This window comes from Procambarus clarkii, chromosome 18 (genome assembly GCF_040958095.1).
Source record: "Procambarus clarkii isolate CNS0578487 chromosome 18, FALCON_Pclarkii_2.0, whole genome shotgun sequence".
Lineage (NCBI taxonomy): Eukaryota > Metazoa > Arthropoda > Malacostraca > Decapoda > Cambaridae > Procambarus > Procambarus clarkii.
In genome coordinates, this window is record NC_091167.1 from 26,452,238 (window position 1) to 26,474,350 (window position 22,113).

The window sequence follows — 22,113 nt, forward strand, 5'->3', positions numbered from 1 at the left end:
TCAAGTCTTCATTCTCTTTCAGATTTCAGTAGTATCTTTTCCCTTACTGTGTAAATTGTTTCTGGTCTCTTCTTCCTTTCCCATCTTCATTACTTTACAGTGGCCAGGGTTGAAATTTATCAATGTGTGTGTGTGTGCACTTTTATAGTTTGTCAAGGCCATCCTTTAATGCACTGTACAGTAATCTTCGCTTGTACTGTACATGTCTCATAAGTATTGTGGCATCTGCAAACATTGACATGTAAGAGCTTTCAATGAAAAAAGTCATCTCGTTACATATAATGCTTGATTTATTTATTCCATGATGGCCTGGGAATACTTTTTCTTTACTGGCTAAGTTCAAAACATGTCCAGTTACTAATTAATTTTTTAGATTTTGCCTTCTTGTACATTAAAAAAAAAAATTAATTATTTTTATGCTTTTTCAGATCCGAGGCACAAAATGAATTATATGCCAGTGAAATTAAAGGACAAAATCAGGTAAGTGCTGCCAGCTCCTCTTATATTCCTTCAAGAAACAATTCTGCAAGAAAAGAAAGTAACCACCAGTCAAAACTTGCATCATCTGTAAGGAATCAGGAATTACAAAGCTCTCAAAAACCTGGCCAAAGTGTTAGAGGTATTCCTGAGAAACTGGTCAGGCGTAATTCTCGGGCAGACAGCACAGAAGGATCTTATCCATTTGATGTTGACTATGATGTTGCTCCCCATACACCAGGAAGTTTTCTGCCAGTCCATGATCAATCTCCAAGTCCAAGACACTCACCATCCTCACAGCTGAAGCCATCTCAGTCTTCCTCTTCTTACATGTCAACTTCTACCAAGAGAATTCAGTCTTCACAACATAGGAAATTGTCTGATGTTGAAAACCCTGACTGGTATCATCTTGATTGCCCACCAACTCCAGGGAATCCACTGAAAGAGTCTTGGTCTCTACAAGAGGAAGTTTCCAGTCCAGATGCAGGAAAGAAGGATGCTAAAAGCAATACATTAAAACAGAGTACAGGTACAAGCAAACCTTCTCCTTGTTCTAATGAGAGTAGTCAAGCACCTGAAGTAAACAATGTTTCTAAGAAGAAATCTCGTAAAAAAATTGCCAGATTATTTGGATCTTTTTCGCCTCCATTATCTGAAGTTGAATCAACATCAGATAAGATGAAGTCTCTAACTGTAGAGCCATCGAGTGATAGCTTCGACTTTGATGATGAAAATGATACTCCTGATCGTCCTCAGACTCCTGGTCGAGAAGTTGGTGGAGATCATTCATTTGCTGCTCCTTCCAAAGATGCTTTACAAATACAGAAGAAACAGGTGCATGAATATGTCTTCGATTTTGATGTGGGTAGTCCTCCCGAGAGACCAGTGACCCCAGGGGGTAGTCAGGAAGTGCAGGATATTCTTTCCAGTGAAGCAAGTAAAGATTCAAGTCAAATAAGTTATCAGCAGTTTGAGTCTGTATTTGATCCTGACTTCATGCCTCACACACCTTTAGAGCGACCCAGGACACCTGGAGGTGGGTCTTCATCCTCCACCCCTCAAACAACCGATAAAGAAGCCTCACATTCGTTGGGATTGGACAGGTTGCCTTCATCTACAGATTTGACAAGTGGTTCTTCAATGTTGCCAAGAGGTCTTCACCACAAAGAGCAACAAGAATCTAAGTTAAGTGACCTGTTACCTGTGAACAATCAGCCATCTATTACAGATAAATCTAGAAACAAATTTTCTTCTCAACAAAGAGCAGAGAAAGAGAAGTGTGGTGTGAGTGATTCCTTCAATAAAACCAAAAAAAACTTATTATCTGCTGAAGCAAGCCAAAGACAAAATGAAAAGAATAAAAAAGATTCAAAACAAGTACCCTCATCTAGTGGATATGGAGGAAGTTTGAGCTCGTATGGTCATTTGAAAGAGCCTAGGTCAAGGTATGCAGATCATAAAAGTGATGTGAAGGATACAGTGGAACGTGACACTCAATTCAAATCTCATTTTGGAGGAAAAAATCAGGAACGAAAACCACAAACTGAGGGAACATTTGAGCAAACAACCCCTGGAGATTTATATCACAGAGACAGAATTCCACAAAAGGTAGAGCGCATTTCAGAGGATAGGAGAACCACTGTACCGAAGGACTATAATAAAATAAACAGCCAGCCATCGACTTCGGGGGGATATGAAATTGATAAAAGCATTAACACATCAAGTGGCTCAAAAATTGATTCTAGAATTCGGCATACTGTAAGACCCATACAGTCCTCTCATCATTTTGAAAGGGGACATAGAGAGTCCAGTAGAGAAGACAGTGGGAAAAAACCAACTTTAGTTCCAACTTCTGGCCAATCAACAGCATATACTTGTGACACCGGGTCAAAAACAAACAAACCCCAGTACCGTGCCTCAAGGCCTGTTGGGATCCAGAGACCAGGAGGAAGCCGGCCGTCATCTCAACTTTCGAGAATAAATAGCTCTAGCATCACGGCAGATAATGCTAGGTCATTATCACAGCCTAGTAGTCGCCATCAGTCTCCTAACAGAAGTAAACTTCAAGTGGAAAATCGCTCCCATTCATTACCAAGAAACCGATCCCATTTTTATCCAGGGATTAGGAGTAGTCAGTATGGAAGCCAACAACATGATAGAAATATGAATTCAGCTTCTACAACACACCAGTCTGTTTCTTCACCAAAAAATAGGCCACAATATTCACCAAGAAACCATCCACAGTCGTCATCAGGACACCGATCACAGGCATCACCAGGTTACCAACCATACTCTTCATCTGAAAATCAAACTCAATATTCACAGGAAAATTGGCCTCATGTATCACCAGGAAATAGGTCAAATATTTCACAGGAAGATAGATCACGAACACTTCTTAGGAATGGACCACCACAAAGTGGAAGATCCATGCAGTCTTCATCAGGGAACTATAATTTGTCAGGTCAAAGATCCCATAAACATGAGAACCAGTCATCATTTCCATCAAGACATAGACCTCATTTTCAGCAATCTTATAATAATAATTTTCAGTCAGAAAACCGGTCTCGTCCACCAGGAATTCAATCCAGATCATTAGGTGGTCAAAATCAGTTTCAGCATGACAAGTTTCAAGGGTCTTTTGGAAGAAAGCAAAATGAACAGAAACCTGTACATGAGTATGGTTTAAAGCAGAAATCTTTAAAGTCTTTTCCTACTTTAGAATCTAGCTTTTGTAAAGGAAAAAGCATTAATGTGAGTGAACCAACAAATTTGAAAAAAGATTCTCCAGATCAGTCAAATCGAAAAAGTACTGAAGACACAATGAGCGTTAAAGCAAAGCTAGATTCAAAGAAGCAGCCTGAAAATTATGAAGATGACTTTGTCTTTCCCCTGATAGATGCATCATTACCACTTATGAGTCCTATACCATGCACCCCTGCTGCGCATCGAGATGATTCGGGCCCTCTCTCGGACAGTAGTGCTAGTTCTCTACCTACTTTGGATACAGTACAACCGCCGATGAGTCCCATGGCTCCAACACCAAGGCATCAATCACAAGATGATGTTATGTCTCGATTGCAACCTCTCAGTCCAGTTGAACCGTCTGTGAGTCTGGCAGGATCCATAACTCCATCCAGCTCATCTTTTATATTGCCTTCAGCCCCTGGCCCTATGATGAGTCCTATCCCTCCTACTCCAGTACGAGTAACATCTCCATTCCATGTGAGTCCTATGCCGGTGCTTCCTTCTTTAATAGGGCCCATGGTTAGTCCACTTGCTAATACTCCATTGCATATTATGGGGGACAACTTCTCAGTGACAGGAACATTACTGAGTCCCATGCCTGCTACACCTCGTGGAATGCCAGATGGCGAAGATCACCCATCATTGGCTTCACATGAAAGCCAGTTTAGCAGCCTTCGGGAGGCTACTGAACACTTTTCTGTGGATCCTGTAATGAGTCCAATACCACAAACACCAGCTCATTTACCACAGATGCCACCAGCACAGCTCCCCACCACAAATTATAATTTAAGAACAACTTCTCCAAACCCAGCCAAAAGTCCAGTCCCTCCAGTGCCTGAATATTCAGAGGATGATTATTTTCATCAGCATCCAGGGTGGAGTCCAAAACCTGTGTACCCATCGATAGGACCCATTATGAGTCCTATGCCACAAACACCTAATCGCCTTGGAGCAGAAAATGATGATCATAGGACTAATGCATTAAGTCCTCTGCCTACATTGCCTTCAGCACCTGGCCCCTTGATGAGTCCATTACCTCAAACTCCATCATATGTATCACAGTGTTATGTTCAACAATCTCCTGTTTACATGCCCTTCACTCCAAATGTTCATACCCCACAGACACCAACACATACTTCTCAAACACCTCTTCATATCCCACAGACATCTGTGCCTACATCTCAGACTCCAGCTCATACATCTCAAACAACAGCAAGTGTTAGTCATTCACAAACTCCTCTGACACCACCATTGGCTTCATTGACACCTATACCAGCACCCTTGACACCTATTCAGACTCCTTTTCAAAATCCTTTTACGCCATTACAACCTCCTTTGACACCTTTACAAACATCCTACACTCCACGGCAAGACCTATTGACATCTCATCAAACTCCTCGAGCTTCTGTACAAGATTCAGATAGATTTAATACTCCTGCAAATTCTACTTCAGTGGCAAGTCCACTTAATGAGTTAGGTTATGGGGGGGGAGATTATAGCCCCATGCCTGTACTACCATCAGTGCCAGGACCAGTAATGAGCCCGATGCCACAAACTCCTGTACATGTACCTCAAAGCCCTTTTCCGAGCCTTCCTTTAATGGCTGTTTCTTGTAGATCAGAGGTAATTAATTCTTCAGCCACATCTGATATAACAAGCACATCACATGAAACAAAAACCTCCACAGGGTCTTCTCAGCCTTTTGATGACAATAACACACACTTTAATTTGACATCACTTGATTCAAATAGGAAAACCCCCGTTGTCTCGGCTACTGGTGACAATTCAGAAACTTGTATAGCCAGTATTTCTGGGGATACTGTACCCAGTGTTATAACTGTCTCTTCACCTTCAATATTTTCTCCTGAGAATAATGAAACAGACATAAGGTCAGTTGAATCTCCTGCATCTAATCTTCCGGGTCACTTTGTTCAGTCCCAGACGAAGCAGAGTATTCTAAGTCCATCGCCACATTCACAGTCATCTGGTAGGATTGTACTTCAACTTAGCCCTGCTCACCATTCCCCAGTGTCTGTTGGTACTGGTTCTCTTCCTGTGTCTGAGCCTCAGTCCCAAGTGGGCACAGATGCTGGATCTCATTCCAGTCCAGTCTCCCATATTTCCCAGGTGTCTGTAAGGGATGTATCTTGTCCCAGTTCTGTTCCTCCTCCTTATCAAAGTCCAGTCTTTCATTCACATATTGCAGCAGGCTCTGGGTCTCTTTCCAGCCCAGTGTCTCAGTCCAATATATTTGTTGAAACTGACTCTCATCCCAGCCCATTGCATCAGTCACAGCTGTCTATTGGTACTCATTCTCATCCCAGCCAATTGCATCAGTCACAGCTGTCTATTGGTACTCATTCTCATCCCAGCCCATTGCATCATTCTCAGTCATCTGTTGGCACACATTCTCATCCCAGCCCATTGCATCATTCTCAGTCATCTGTTGGCACACATTCTCATCCCAGCCCATTGCATAAATCCCAGCTATCTGTTGGCACACGTTCTCATCCCAGCCCAATACATCAGTCCCAGCTATCTGTTACCACTCATTCTCATCCCAGCCCATTGCATCAGTCCCAGCTATCTGTTGGCACACGTTCTCATCCCAGCCCAATACATCAGTCCCAGCTATCTGTTACCACTCATTCTCATCCCAGCCCATTGCATCAGTCCCAGCTGTCTGTTGGCACACGTTCTCATCCCAGCCCAATACATCAGTCCCAGCTATCTGTTACCACTCATTCTCATCCCAGCCCATTGCATCAGTCCCAGCTGTCTGTTGGCACACGTTCTCATCCCAGCCCAATACATCAGTCCCAGCTATCTGTTACCACTCATTCTTATCCCAGCCCAATGCATCAGTCCCAACTGTCTGTTGGGACTTGTTCTCATCCCAGCCCAATGCATCAGTCCCAGCTGTCTGTTGGCACTTCTCAGTCCAGCCCCTTGCATCAGTCCCAGATGTCTGTTGCCATTTCTCATCCCAGCCCATTACATCAGTCCCAGATGTCTGTTAGTACTGGTTCTCATATTGGCCCAATGCCCGAGTCTCACTTATCTTCAGGTGTATGTCCTCCCTCTAGCCCTTTGCCTCAATCCCAGATGACTGCTGGTGCTTGTCTTCATACTAGTCCAAGGCCTCATTCTCAGGTGTCTGTAGGTATCGATTCACATCCCAGTCCAGGTTTGCCTTCACTAGTAACTGCAGACACTTCTTATCCTACTCCTGTATCTCATGCACAAATGCCTTCAGGAATTATTTCTCATTCAAGTCCAATAGCTCAGGCACAAATTCCTGTAAGTGTTGGTTCTCACCACAGTCCAGTGGCACAGTCTCAGATTACTTTGGATGTGGATTCTACAAACATTACATCAGACTGTGTTTCTGTGACGACGCATTCAACTGTCACAATGCCAGCTGTAACAATGACAGTGTCTGTAAGTTTGCCATCATCACAAGTAAATACCATTGATGTTTTGGTTGGGAATAATAATCAAGTGAAACTTTGTGATAATTTTTCTCAGGGCCTTCATACATCTCCCGTCATTGCTAGTCCTGGCAATATTTTGCAAAAATCTTCTTCTCAGCCATTGTGGCCAGACTTAGCTCCTGAATCACAATCTAATGACAGCATTCATAATTCACATTTACCTACCATAGAAACCAGTTGTTCCTTAACCACACCAAACACAATTTCGTGCATCTCCTCAGATACTGGCATAGCTTTTTGTACAAGTGGGCAAACAGCACCATTAGTAACATTACTACCATCATCCACATCAAATATGGCTTCTCATGAAATTCATTCTCAAAGTATTTTAAAGGCAACTTTATTATCTAGGCCGAATCGTAGAGAAACATTTGTAAAATCAGTGCCCTCATGTGTAAAATTACAAGATTCATTATACTCTAGTGGTATCCCTCAACTTCAGTCTCATCTCAATCAAATTTCAGCCTCCAGTTTGCTTCAACCTCAGTCTGCTTCAGTTGGTAATAATCAGAATATGGAACAGGGTGTCATAAATGCTCAACCAGAAGCTGCACCAGTATTATTCTCAGGTGTTATTCCACAGTTACCATCGGGCTCTATTTTAGATGGTGTACAAGCCAATCTTACTGCATCCCAAGCTCCATTTCCATTAGAAGATGGCCACGAGGTTACTGTTTTACCTCAAGTGATATTGATGCCACAATTGCAAGGGCCTGTTCAGATCAGTATTCCACAGGGAGCTCCTGCATCTATATCTGGCCAGCCACTTCAGTTACCTCTTATGATAGGAGCTGTTGTTTCTCAGGAAGATACTCAGTCCAGTCAAAATATAACTTCTGGATCAGCTGCAAATCTTGATGGAATAAATAACTGTAGCGTTACAAAATTACTTCCGGCTGTGTCTGCTTCAGTGCCTGAAGTTACTATTCCATTTTCTCAGAACTCGGTAGATGCTATGGGAAATAGCATTGTTGATTCAAATATTCAAGATCTTCAATATACTGAGCCAATCAGCTCTATAGAAAGCAGCATCAATACAGCGAGTGAAGTGCAGCCTTCTTCAGCATGTGATCTGTACCAGGCCACACCTAGTGTTTCAGAAACCAATATTAACCACACAACATCTGATAATAGTGAAGTTGAAGGGACCTTAGATATGGTGCAGCAGGCTTTCCAGTCTTCTCTTCTTGATACAGAAGACGATTTAGAGAAAGGTAACAAGCCTACTAATAAAATGCTGGCCGATATTGTAGATGAATTAAGTAATAAAGACTTCTGCATACCTACTGAAGCCTTATGCTCTCAAGCTTCATCAGTGGATATAGAAAACAATGGGAATCTTAATTCTGAGCACAACATTGTGGCAGTCACTACCAGCTGTGAAACAAGTGAGCCATCTCTGAATCCTACACTAGTGCAAGTTGTGAGCTATGACATGAGGGGCACACATTTGGCTGTAGAAAACTGTGACGAACCATCAGGTGATAATCATAAAGAGAATATAGGCACAAATCAGCCCTCACAGTTGCCACTATTTTTGAAGGCAATTGAAGCTATGCTAGAACAACAGATGCAAGAAGATGCACAAAAAGAGCAGGACATTGAAAAGAATGATAAGGAAACACATGATGAAAGCATAGATTCTGAGGAGAGTAAAAAGTATGAACCGCAGCGAGTGGATTTGAAGAGGGCAGCTGAAACTAGAGATTGTGAAAAACCTAAAGGTTCATTAGCAGGAGATGCCACATGCTTGCCACATTCTGAGCAAGCAGTCATAACATCATATTCATCACCCGTTTTGCAAAGTTTGTTAAATGGGACAAGTACCTTGGGAAATATATCAAGATCATGGGAAAGTCCTATTTTTCCATCAAATTCTTTCCTTACTAACAATTCAAATAGTGAAGCTTTACAGACTAAAGCAACTTCAGTGGGAACATCTGCAATGTCAGCTACCTCAGCAGGAGTTTCTTTACAAACAGATGCTGTTATTACCAGACCACAGACCTTCAGCATGGAAAAAGAATCTCAGTTCACATCCGTGATTAATTCCTCAATAGGAACAGCAGCACTTGCATCTACAGTGAATATTACAACACCTGCTTCCTCTCTTGGAACAATGGTTGGTACTACTTCATTTATCAATAATCTACCAGTTTCCTCTTCAGAATCCCTGAACCTTGTTTCTTCAGCTCCTGGGAACACTGACGTGTATCCAGTTGATGTGCCTACTCATACACAGTCTCCAGTCATTCTGCCCACTACAGTTACTTCATTGTCTGAAGAGGGAAGCAATAATTCTCCATCTACACATTTTAAAGAGGCATCTCTGTTATCAACAAGTGCCACATCAAAAGCCATTCCTTCAGATGCTGAAGCACACTCAGTGTCTGTGGAAACAAGAGTACAAATAGTGTCAACTGATGTGGAACAGTTAGAGATGTCAAAAATTGGTGAAATGTCGTTGTCTTGCATACAGTCTGTGCAGTCTGTTTCATCTGTAACTAATGAGACAGCACACTTTGAAAATTCTCAGAGTGTTATTTCAACCGAGTGTTCTGACTTACCTGTGTCATTTGTAGAACCGTGCACGGCTGCATCATCGGCAGCATTAGTCTCACCTGTGTCATACATTAAGTCAGTTTCACCACAATACACAAGATCTCTGACACCGTCATTATCTCGGAGCTATGATACACTGACTTCCACCACAGACTGTTTGAAAGGGCCCACTCACACAAGCTCTATGAATTCAAACACTTCAAAAGAGTCAGCCTTACCTGTATCATCTATGGAAACACTGGTACCTTTGCCCTTGCAAGTGTCTGCAACAGCTGTATCACCTATAAGTCATGTTTCTTCTGACTTGGCATCACAAACGAATGTAAGTTATAGGACACCACAACCTGTGACTTCTCCGGCCTCAAGTGAGGAGTGTGTGATTATTAATTCACCACTGATAACAAGAAATGTTACATCTCCAGCCATATCTTTGATGTCACCATCTGTTACTGTTGTTCTCCCAGTCACTCCTCCATCAGTCACAACAGCTACAACTTCAAACATTTCTCAAGGTTCACCTGTTGTTACAATATCTAATGAGCTACCAGCCAGAGAACATCAATCAGCATCTCCTGTTGAAACAGTGGATTATATCAAACCTGCTTTAAATATCTCGGCTAAATCACCTACAGTTTCTTCTGGTATCATGGCCCATAATGCAATTGAAGGATTCATTCAGCATTTATCTGCTCCAATAAGTTTTCAGAAACACCAGTCCAGACCTATAGACTTTAATCAAACAAATGTAACAGGTGAAAGGGAACTCCATCACTTACCACCAGGTGCAATGCCTCAGATGCCACAAAGTACTCATGCACAGTCATATGCACCACAAGAATTAGAAAACAATGTACAGAGAATAACTAATGTGAATGCACCCTCAGAGTGTGCACCACAGCAGACACCACATATGAGATCACATTTTAAAAAGAAACTGATTTCTTCAACAATTAATGCCACACACAGCTCTGAAGAGTCTGATTTAGGACAAACATTAAAATCTCCTAATACTATATCAAAAGTTGATCAAGGGTTCACAGAAAAGGTTTCTCTTGGAAGCAGTAGTCCAAATGTATTATTAAATCTACAGCCAAATAGGTTTGAAGCATATTTATCTGCTTCAGGTTCTGGAAGCTATTCTTCAGTATTAATACCTCGTCCTGGAGCTTTTGAACATTCTGGCTTGACAGCATTGAAAGTAGACTTACCAGGGCCCCCTACAATTCCTATTGCACAGGCCAAGCAAGTCAGTCTTGGTTCACGGCCTGATCTAGTTGGACCTAGCCCAGTGTCAGACCATGATACACAGTCTGTTGATTCTCTTGGATCCATTGGAGTTGAATTACAGCATCCAATGTCTAGTCGGATGTCATCTAGTAGTGACTTAGAGGCTCCACTACCTCCAACTCCAGTTGGTCATATTCGAAGAATTAGAGAATCTCCATCATCGTCAAGTAGCTCAAAGAGTAGAGCAGATAGGTCAGCAGAAAGTACTCCCATTAACTCTTTCAAGATACCAACATCTTCACCTTATTTGGATCCACAAACTCAGCAGACATCTCCCTTGTCTTTAGTAATCCAGAAAGCTGGCACAAGCAGTACCAACAGCCTATCTGCTGTGTTTCATGATGGCCTGCTTAAAAAGTCTAGCATTCAAGTACACTGTGACGAACAGTTATATCGTGACTCTATATCACAGCATATATCTCAACGTCACCAATTTTCACTTCCTGTACCAGTTCAGGAAGTATCTGTACGGGATGAACGTGTTTGGCCTTTTCGTAAGAGGTCAATTACAATTTCATCTGAGGATTCTGAAAATTCAGAGGTACAATATCAGGGAAATTCTACTCCATCACAAGCTGTTTCTTGTCTAAGGGGAACCCCCAGTTGTGTAGTGACTAAAGCTGGAACTGCTAGTCCTCCTCCTGGAGACAGAGGCATACCAACAATGGCTCCTCCTAGTGTACCAGGTGTCACTCCTTTGGCACAGCACCTCATGAATTACCCACTATATTCAACCTTGAAGCACAGATCAGAAATGGTTGGCAGATCAAGTGATCATCAGGTATATAAAGAGCATCCTTATTTAAGAGAAACTGTATTACCATCCACAAAATCAGGACCTCCACCCCTGCTAGCCACTGCAGAAGTTGCCCATCAACATTCTGGGTCATATGGAGCACAACCCAGTACCAGATCCCATTTATCTTTGAAAGAAGATTCTCCTACACAGAATGTTGCTAAGGATGATGATGGCCATGAGTATTGGAGGTATCCCTCTTCAGAACTAAGGGAAATACAGCCCCGCCAGATTGAACTGTTAGCTCACCTAAGCAGGCAAATGCCATCAGACATGAGACGGTGGCCAGGCATGCCAAATCAAACTGTTGCACACATTAGATCTCGTCAGAGTGTTATGTATACACCTATGAATCGTTTTTTTGTGAGAGGACGGTTTCCACAAGCTCCTGTAATGGAGCGTCTGCAAATACTTCCACCAAATTATGCACCATCACAGTTCTATCAGCAGCCTCCCCATGTTTCAGAAGGACATAGAGTTTTCACTGACGAGAATATTGTTAAGAAAGATCACGAAAAGGAACAAAAACAGTGCCAGGAGAATTCCCCAGATGATAGTCCCATCAATGTAGTAGATGATGCACCTGACCCTATATTTCCAACGCAAGAAATTAACATACCCCCTCTATCAGAAGCAGTTTCTTTAGGCTCTAACAGTATTCCCATTGTAACGGAAAATTCTAATTTAGAGGGGCTAGGAAAATCATTGCAACACCATGTTTCATCCCAGAAACTTTTGAATGATAGCAAGTCTAAGACAGCCGTATCAAATAAATCTCCTCCTCGCCAGTCTAGTCCAAATGTACCTGTAATATTGTCTGATAGCCCTGAGTGTGGGATGACTTACAGTTCAGCAGATACATCTAATATGAGCCAATGTTGTGCAGTGATCAGTGCCAGTGGAAACACTACTCAAACAACAGGTGGTGCCAGTGGAAGCACTACTCTCACAACAAGTTGTGGCAGGGAATCCATTACTTTTACAAGTGGTGCCAGTGGGGGCACCATTATCACAAGTGGTGCTAATGGGGGCACTACTCTTACAAGTTGTGCCAGTGGGGGCACCATTATCACAAGTGGTGCCAATGGGGGCACTACTCCCACATGTGGTGCCAGTGGGGATGCTAATTTTACAAGTAGTGCTAATGGGGGCACTACTATCCCAAGTGGCATTGTTTCTATAGAGAGCAACAGCAGCTCAGTCAATAGTAATATTTGTGCTGTAGATGAGAATGGAGCCAATACAACTACTAATGACACTGTAAATACTTCTTCAGAAAATGGAAGCAATAGCAGTAACATGGATGATAATGGATCTCAGAATGATGAATTGGACTTTCCCACAGGAAGTGCCCAGCATATCAGTGATGATCAGAATGATGGAACGCGTCCAGAACAAGCTGGGAAACTTGGCAAATTTCTCATGAGAGTTAACAGAGGATCAGTTGACCATCCACGTGCAGAAGTCAGCACTCCTCTTAGTGTAATTGGAGTAGATGACAGTTCTAGTGTCATGGAAGATGCCCCAGTTTCAACAAAAGAAGAATCTGAAATAATTGTTAAACAACCTTCTAATGGTTTAAAGGAACCAAACTTTGAAGTAAGCCTTTCAGAAACTCAGCTTAGCGATCTACGGAACATTCACCAGAGTCAAGATGCTGAGCGTCAGTTCAGCCGTGGATTCAAGAAAACCATTTCATCAAAATTTGAGGATGATAATGCTACCAGTGAAACTGAAATGGTGACATTGAAGGATGATGATACTTCAAGAGATATTCGTCCTAAGAAAGGGCCTAGTTCGTCTGTGGAGAAGACTTTGCCATCTGACCATCTAGGTGAGACATTGTCTATTCTTAAAGTTATGGCTGGTAGTTCTAAGGATCAAAGTCTCTTAGATGTACTTGAAGATAAAACTCATAAAGAAAGCCTTGATAATAGAATAAGTAAGGAAAGTGATTCCACAGAAGCCAAGCAATTAAGAGAAGAAATGAGATTGTGTGAAATTAATGAACAGTCCTCGTTATCCTTTATTTCTTCGAAAGCTCACCTAATGCAAGCTCATGATGACAGTGACGCTGATTCTATTGATAATGTACGTAGCTCAAGGATTATAGGGCGGCGGAGCAGTTCATCTAGTCAGACAAGTGACTCGTCACAGTTTTCTGGTAATTCCCCCCCTCCATTTTCTCCTCCACGATCTCCAGGCTTAGATCCTTCTTCAGAAGAAGAGGGAGCAGAACAAGAAATAATCCAAGGAGAATTCTCTGAATGTGATTTAGCTAGAAAAGAATGTACGGAATGCACAGAAACTTCAGGAGATAGTTTAATTCAAACTGAAAGGAAGAATGTTACTTCAGAGAACTTTGGTTGTGAAAATGAAACCAGCACAAATCGGGAAATGTGTTTTTCTAATGATCATGTTCTACCATGTTCTCCATCTAAGGGACATGAGAGCATATTGGAGTCATCAAATGAAATTTATTGCTCTACTTCTAAGCAAGATATTCTTTCTCAAGAAGAATCAGGCATTCAAAGTGCTGCATCATCAGCATCTAGGTCAGTGCACGAACCAGAATCTTCCCTACCAAGAAATGTTACATCTGAAGAGAGTGTAGCTTTTCAGAGCAATCAGTCTTTTGGAATAGACCCTACAGTTCAGACTGATGTTTATACCCAAAATGATGTAAGCACAGAAAATATGTGTAGACCAGAGATAGAGTTATGTTCAGTAAAATACATGAATTCTGTTGTAGATAAATGTATATTGGATCATAATGTTGAGGAGAGACCAAAGCTTGTTTTAAAACTACCAACAAAAGCAGCACTCAAAGATTTTGGTGTGGACTTTCTTCCAAAGGTGACACAAGACAAAATTAAAACAATTGAACATCAGACACCTGACAGCAGTTCTGAAGTAAGCTCCACAACCCCTGACAACCCAGTCTTAGCAATACCAGAAAAAAAGTCACGTGGAAGACCACCAAAGAAGGTAAACCGTTCATCCCCAAAAAACTCAAAAAATAAGCAAGACGCACACGTTGAATTAACCACTTCTAAGAAAAGTCCAAAGAAGCCAAACAAAAGGAAACGATTATCAAAAAAATTTTCCCTTGTAAATGAATCTACCGTTAACAATTTAAACGTTAGTAGTCCTAAGAAAACTGAGCAAGTTAAAGATATTCCTTCACCTGCGACAGAAACATGTCCAACACACAATACTCGAGGAGGAAGAAGACGAGCCTGTGCTAATGTCTCTTATGCAGAATTCTTTGATTCTGATGCACCAACTCCATCTGTTAAGGCTCTTCCTCGGACAGATCAGTTTGTTTTACATAAAGCTGCAATAATACAACTACCAGAAGACCCTGAAGGTGTTTCAGTTCATCCCACCAATAAGAGGCGTAGGGGACGCCCTAAGAAAATAAATCAAAAAGTTGATTCTGGGGCAGCTAAAGAAAGTTCATCACTAAATAATACTTCATCATCTGCAGATACTTCTTACGAAGAATTGCCTGCAAACAGCAAGGATGATGAAGCTGGATTAAAGTTTGCTAGTGAAGGAAAGACAGATTCATTGTTAAATCAAACTTCTAAGAGGCCAAGAGGAAGGCCCCCCAAGAAATTTATTAATGCTCATTTTTTGTCAAGTGAAAACTCATCACAGTCAGATAAAAAGCGATTTAGTCACATGGTTTCTGAATGTGTGCAGAGTAATCGTGAACCAGACCTTGTAGATAAATTGGCTACATCAGATATGGGTCCACAGCTTACTGTCAAGGTTAACAAAAACTCCAATTTGAAGATAACTATCAGACGCACATTGGTGGGTAAGAGAATTGCAGATTGTTCATTTGAGAAATCATCAAGAAAGAAAAGAAAAACTTTGAATTCTGATATCTCAGATATTCACCAACAATCAAGAAATATTAGTGGCATCAGTGCTCTGAACTCTGTTGTAAGTGATGATGATGATGATAATTTGGATACATGTAACCTCTCTCCAGCATCAAGAGAATCACCAGAAACTGTCCCACTACACTGTGATCCCCATGACCCACTAGGCATTGATTTTGTTGATGAACCAAATCAAGTTTCACGTTCAAAGGCCAACACAAATATTTATGAATTTGATGATATAAGTGATGAAGATGTGCCTGTTGCTCAGAGGCTGAAAAGTCTCCATAAGGGAAGCAATCCCATGTTCAAAAGAGCTAGAAAGATTGTGAAGAATGCTATTAAAACTCCACTTAGAGACCCAAATTTCAGTTATTTGAGAACACCCAGTCGCACTCCTTGTCATACCCCAGGTTACTCTACTCCTTCATATACTCCCATAAGTTCTCCAATGTACACCCCTGTTCACAGAATAAACTACACAGGTCCAGGCTCGACACCACGTCACTTTTCTCAAGGCGATTTTAAAATACGTCTTCGTAAGAAGCATCGATCAGAAAGCCACGTCATTCTTAAAATCAAGAAACCTCAGCTTAATGAATTTTCTTCAGAAGCTCAACAGCAGGATGACTTTACTGATATACCAAATGCTCTATGTGCAATTAGTGAAGAAAATAACAACAGTAAAGGAGAGGAGAACATTGATCATAATGCAGTGACATCACAGTATCAGGGAAACACCTCATCTTCAACATTTGCTAATGCTCAGACATGTGAACAAGGAGAACATTCACAGACTTGTCCAGAAATAAGTCTCCCAGCACCAGAAATACTCAAGGAAGTAACACTAGAAGGAACTTCCAATCTTTCAGAAAATGCCTCCCAACCATTAGTGGAGGTTGCTACAGTTTCTAATGCAAGGGAATCCTCATTAAGTGCAAATGACTCTGGAAATATTAGTGTTGAAACCCCTTCTAAATCAAGTCCAAGAAAGATGGGATCTCAGAATTTAGAGGTCTCTCTTGTAACTCATTCACAAAAATGTTCAGTGACTAGCACAGAAAAACATTCAGGCTCAAATAAGGAAAATACATTAACATCCAATATGGAGAAAAATACTCAAGGTAAACCAGCCATTCCTACACTTAAAATAAAAAAGTCTCTACTTTCTGGATTTTCTTCCATTCTAGAAGAAGCAAGTGATAAGCAAAAAAGTCAACAGAGCACAAAAATCAAGAGAACAGATGATGGCTTTTTGATTCCCCAATCTCCAACTCCTGGTCATGTTACTCTAAGATTAAAGCGATGTAATTCCCATTGGGAGCAAGATGAAAGTATGTATGATAAAGACAAGACTAATAACATTTCATTATCTGACACCGATGGACAGCAGGAGAGGGATGAAATGTGTGTTGACAATAATGATGAAGCATTTACTAGTGGAGGGGTGACAGACAGTGAGAACAACGAGCTAAATGACAAGGTGATTGCAAAGGTACAGATGCCCCTTAAGATAAAGATACGTGCTGCAGTACCACCAGTGAGTAATGAGGAAAATGTGTGTGATTTAGAGAATATTCAAATATTAAGCAGCAAAGTAAATAGCACTGAGAAGGTGCAAAATTCACCCAAAGATAAATCAAAAGAAAGTTTTATCAAAAGTAAGCTGAATGTTACAGCCAGTTCAGTGGAACCATCAGTCTTTACAAATTTGCCATCATCATCCCCATCCTCATCTCATTCTGAATCTGATTTACAATTATCAAACTTATCTACACAAGAGTCTTCTGCAGTACAACCTATTACACCACTGCCTGGTGCTTCTTTGCCAAACACTTCAGCGATTGTTACACCGCCACCAGACACTTTACTGCCAAACACACCACCACCAGACTTACCTTTCTCTGATGCACCTGCATTAGATACACAACAACTTGATAAATCATTACACAGCACCCTCAACCCTGTTGAGGGTGCAACACAATCAGATAAATCACCACCTGATTCATCACAGTCAGATATATATTCTCCTGTCACACCACAGTTATCTGTTCCGCAGGTTTCTTCGCCAGAATCTTCCAATTCACTTACTCTGATAACACAACCTACCTCAGCACAACACACTCCATTACAGTCTGCCCAAATAAAACCTGCTCCGACTCCTACACCATCTCCTGTCACACCACGCACTGCTTATTCCTCCAGAGTAGACTCTGTTGAGCTAGAGTTGGCAGCAATCCTTGGCTCCCCAAACAAAAGTTCGGAAAGAATTGAATCGTCAGATATCAGGGCAATGAATGATGCAGACTTGGAAGCTCTGCTACTAGGAGACAAGGGTGGCAGTAGTGTCAGAAGTGTTACACCAACTGTGTTTCAAGAGAATGTTAAGATAGATGATGGAAGGCCTGCAAGGACTCCACCAGCTTTAGGTTCAAAAGATCTTTCTGATAAGCCTCGATCAGCAGTTCTTCCGAGTGATAATTCTAATCAAACAACTGTGTGTGACCCATCTCCACTAGATGAAAGTCAGTTGACATCACCACAAGAACTAAATGCACAAACTTTTCTTGTACAAGACATTAAGTTGAAAACTCCTCCTAAAGTGATGTTAGAAAAACTTACCCCTAATATTATTAGTACTCTTAAGAGATCATTTGGTTTATCTTCAGAATCGAGTACCCAAGCCCCAAAGAAACAATTGAGGCGGTTCCAACAGACTTCTACATCAGAAATGATCAATCTTGTTGAAAGGTATACAGATGAAGATGGTGAGGTATCACCATCATCCCAGGGTTCAAATTTTGTTGAGTCTGTAAAGAAAAGAATTCTATCAAGTCCATCTGAGGGTAATGAATGCAAGAAACCTCGAAGAAGTGAGAGGAATGTGAAGCCAGATGAAGTGAGTGGAACAGTACAGGTTAAACCTCAGATATTGTCGAGTGAGAGAGCCCATGAAAGATCAGAAATTAATGATGAAAATTGCTTAGAGATAGGCAAAACAGTTGTTGCTTTAGAAAGTATCAATGATGAAAGTAGTATAAATGAGGGTGAGGATTTAGCCTCAAAAGATGATGGTGAAAATCTAGGATCTAAAAACGGCTGTGACAGTGCCATCCCTGAAACTAATTCTGACCAGTTAAGTTGTGATAAACGTAATGAAAGTTCTAGTTCAATGAGTCCTGTAGAGGATTTGAGCATGGCTGAAAACGGTAATGGATTAAATTTAGAACCCAGAATTGATGAGACTTTAACTAGCACAAGCACTGAAGAGAATAGTCTCAGAAGTGCTGATAGCAGCTCCAACTTGACTTTTAACAGTGATAATTCTGGTGGTAACAACATGAAATTAGACTTGAGGACATGCAAAGAAAATGACATGTCCAAGACAGCAACAAAATGTAAGACTGGTAGCAATGAAATTATGGAAATGAGGCTCAGGCAGAGCAGTAGGGTATGTCGGCACCCTGGTTTGAGACAGCGAGTACGGGTACAGAAACACGAAAAAGGTGGTGTTAGTCTTAGAAAGACGAGAGCCAAATCTGTGGCTATTGAAAATTCAAGTGATTCAACAAGTGATTCACAGGGTGAAAGTATCAACTTTCACACTAAAAATAAGAACAAGAAGACTCTTTCAGACAAAAGCAGAAGGGATAGAACTAAAAGGAAAATTAGTACTGATGAGGAAGATAATCAGGGTGATCCAGATATAAATAAGAAAACTGTTAAAAATTTGATATTCAATAATGCAACATTTCAGGCAAGCATTAAGAGAAGTCTTAGAATATCATCTAGTGAATCTGACAGTGATATTTCTCATGCCATTAGCTTAAGCAAGCAAGTGAATACGGACATTAATGATAGAGAAAGTGACTTAAAAGATATTGAAGATCGTTGTAATGAGAAAAATGATCTTGGAGAAAATGTGGTAGCAGAAAGAAATAGTGAGAAGCAAAGTGATGATGAGAATAATACCACCACAACTTCTAATCAAGATGAAGATGACACGTTGACTATGGCTGTCTCTGCAAGGAGAAAATCTGTTAATTCAAGAAGCACATCGAGGGAAGATGTTCTTAAATTGAGAAAACCACTTGAAGAGGAAAACAGACACGATACCGAGAGGAGAATGCAATCTCAAACAACTCCTGTTACCTCAAGAAGCAGGCGAAGTTTGAGAATATCCAATAATCATCCCGTTAAAAAAGATGAAGTTAATGTAGAGAGCTTTTTCAAACAAAATCTGGAGAATGAATCATCAGATTTCACAGGAAACGAAGCAAACAGTTCAGCATTAGAAACACCAGAGGTGACTGATGATATTGAAGAAACATTAAGAAGACTGGATGGGACTTCTCCGGATGCTCCTGCATACAGTCCTCCTCGTATGAGATGTAGGAGTAATAAAAAATATGTTTATAGTTCTTTAAGCGAACTTAGTATTGACTGTAGGGAACCCAAGTTAAGTGAAGCTGTGAAGAAAGGAATGAAGGAAGAAAGGAAAGGAACTAGATCACTTAAAATGCCAGATGAGAAACCATGCCAAAAGAAAACTGATATTAAAAGTGGTAGAGGTAGAATGCCAACAAAAAGTACACACACAGAAAAGTCATGTTCAGGAAAAGTATTTGGTAACAGTATAGAACAAGGTTCAATTACCTCTTCAGAGACAATTGGCAAAATACAAGATACAGCTAAAAATTTTGGAAAGCAAGCAGTTACAAAAGAGGATGATGAAATTTGCAGGCAAAATAGGAAAGTTGATACTACTAATAATCTTACTGAAGCTGCCAAAGCATTAAATGCTTTTACAGGTGGTAGTGTTGGTAACGTCAGAGATGTTCATGTTGATAATGCTCCTGGCGGTGACCTTCCTGGAGAACTCTCTATTGAAAATACACCTTCAGGAGATGAATCTATACAAGATGCTCCTCTTGGAGATGCCCCTCCGGGACACACTGCTCTGGGAGATGCCCCTCCTGGAGATGACCCCCCTGGAGATGCCCTCCCTGGAGATGTCATTCCTAGAGATGCACCTCCTAGGGATACCCCATCTGGAGATGCCCCATCTGGAAACACTCCATCTGGAGATGCCCCTTCAGGAGATGTGCCTCCAGGAGATTTCTCACCAGGAGAGAGTCCTAGTGGTGATAATCCTGAAGATGTTCCTTCTGGAGATGCCTCACCTGGATATAAGCCTGCTGGAAATAACTCACCTGGAGATGTTCCTTTGGGTAATGCTTCATCTGAAGATGCTTCTTCTGGAGATGTTCCTTCTGCAGTCTCCCCTTCTGGTGCCTCTTCTTCTGGTGGCACTTGTGCAAGAGATGTTCCTGCTGGAGATGCTCGTGCTGGGGATGCTTGTGGTGACTCCTCTCCTGGAGATATTACAGTAGAAGAATTTGACGTCAGCATTATTGATAATGATGTAAATGGAGGAGAAAATGACTGTGATGATAAACCCAGCAGCACACAACATGCTCATCACAAATCAGTTCAGTACAGTGATGGTGCCAGTGATCACGACTCAGAATATCGAGACTCCATGTGGAATATGGCCTTCCTAACACCGGAGCGCAGAGAAAGGGACGAAACATCTCCTCCTCAGCCAGATTCTCCAGGTATGTTTGTTATTGTATGTTGATACCTTGCTAGGAAATTATCATATATATATATATATATATTGAATTATACAATTAGTAGCTGAAAATAAGTTTTGGATGACACTTGACAAATGTCTAATTTCAAGTTTTGTAACTTGTTGATGGTCTAGGTTTGAGGTTGGAACATTTTATCATATGAAGGCCATATTTTACTTAGCAAGTACCTGTATGACCTGTATACATTCAAATGTCAAACATCAAATAAAATACGTTAAAGGTTTCAATAATTTAACATTATGGCTATTCTTGCCATATTTACTTGTATTAAAAATAAATAATTCAAAGGCAATATTTATAGGTTGTGTGTGGTTTATGTTCTCCTATTCCACATTCCATAACATGGTATTTATTCACATTAAATTCCACTTGCCAAGTGGTGCTCCATATACTTACTTTGTCCAGGTCTTCTTTAAGGGCATGACAATCATCTAAGTGTCTTATCTGTCCTATTATCTTAGCATCATCAGCAAACATGTTCATATAATTCTGTATTCCATCTGGTAGATCATTTACGTAGACAATGAACATTACTGGTGCAAGAACTGAACCCTGTGGTATTCCACTTGTGACATTTCTCCAGTATGATACACTTCCTCTGATTACTGCCCTCATTATTCTATCAGCTAAAAAAATTTTCATCTATGTTAGAAGCTTACCTGTCACCCCTCCAATATGTTTGTTTCCAGAACAACCTCTTGTGTGGAACTCTGTCAAAAACCTTTTTGTGAAAGCACAAAGAAAGTGTGTGAGAGTGAGTGTGAGAGCGAGTGTGTGTGTGTGTGTGTGTGTGTGTGTGTGTGTGTGTAATTACCTAGGTTCAGTTACAGGATGTATGGTAGTTATAGGATTTGAACCATCGTTGAAGTTGTTGGGGTGTGGTTCGTTTTAGTTTTGTTGCACATACAGTAATTTGTTGTTGTAAAGTTGTTTAATGTGGCACGTGCAGAATATTCTTCATTTGTCAGTTTTACCTTGAAAATAGATAACATTCACAAATATGATCTTGCAAGGAAACTAGTTTGTTTGCCAAAAATATATTTCTGTTGCATATTCTGTTGTACTGCACAGTAATTCATATTTTTTTAGGATGTGAAGGTTAAGTGAAAAATTCCAGGTTAGTGCCCTTATTACAACTTTAACTAATTGCACTTAACTGTTTGCTATTACAGTACTATACTCGTCTAGTACAGCAGAAAATG

The 22,113-nt window shown here is 40.8% G+C and overlaps 1 protein-coding gene across 4 annotated transcripts in view; it reads left to right on the top strand.

Moving 5' to 3' along the window:
- LOC123754324 (mucin-3B) overlaps window positions 1-22,113 on the top strand; it is a 100,808-nt gene that overhangs the window by 23,642 nt on the left and 55,053 nt on the right. For all 4 annotated transcript variants that reach the window (XR_006772377.2, XR_006772376.2, XM_045736621.2 and 1 more), the window contains exon 13: window positions 429-20,872. Coding sequence is in view for 2 of the 4 variants with exons in the window: in XM_045736621.2 (XP_045592577.2) it covers window positions 429-20,872 (20,444 nt within the window). In the remaining 2 variants the exon portion in view is untranslated. The remainder of the gene's footprint in view (window positions 1-428; window positions 20,873-22,113) is intronic.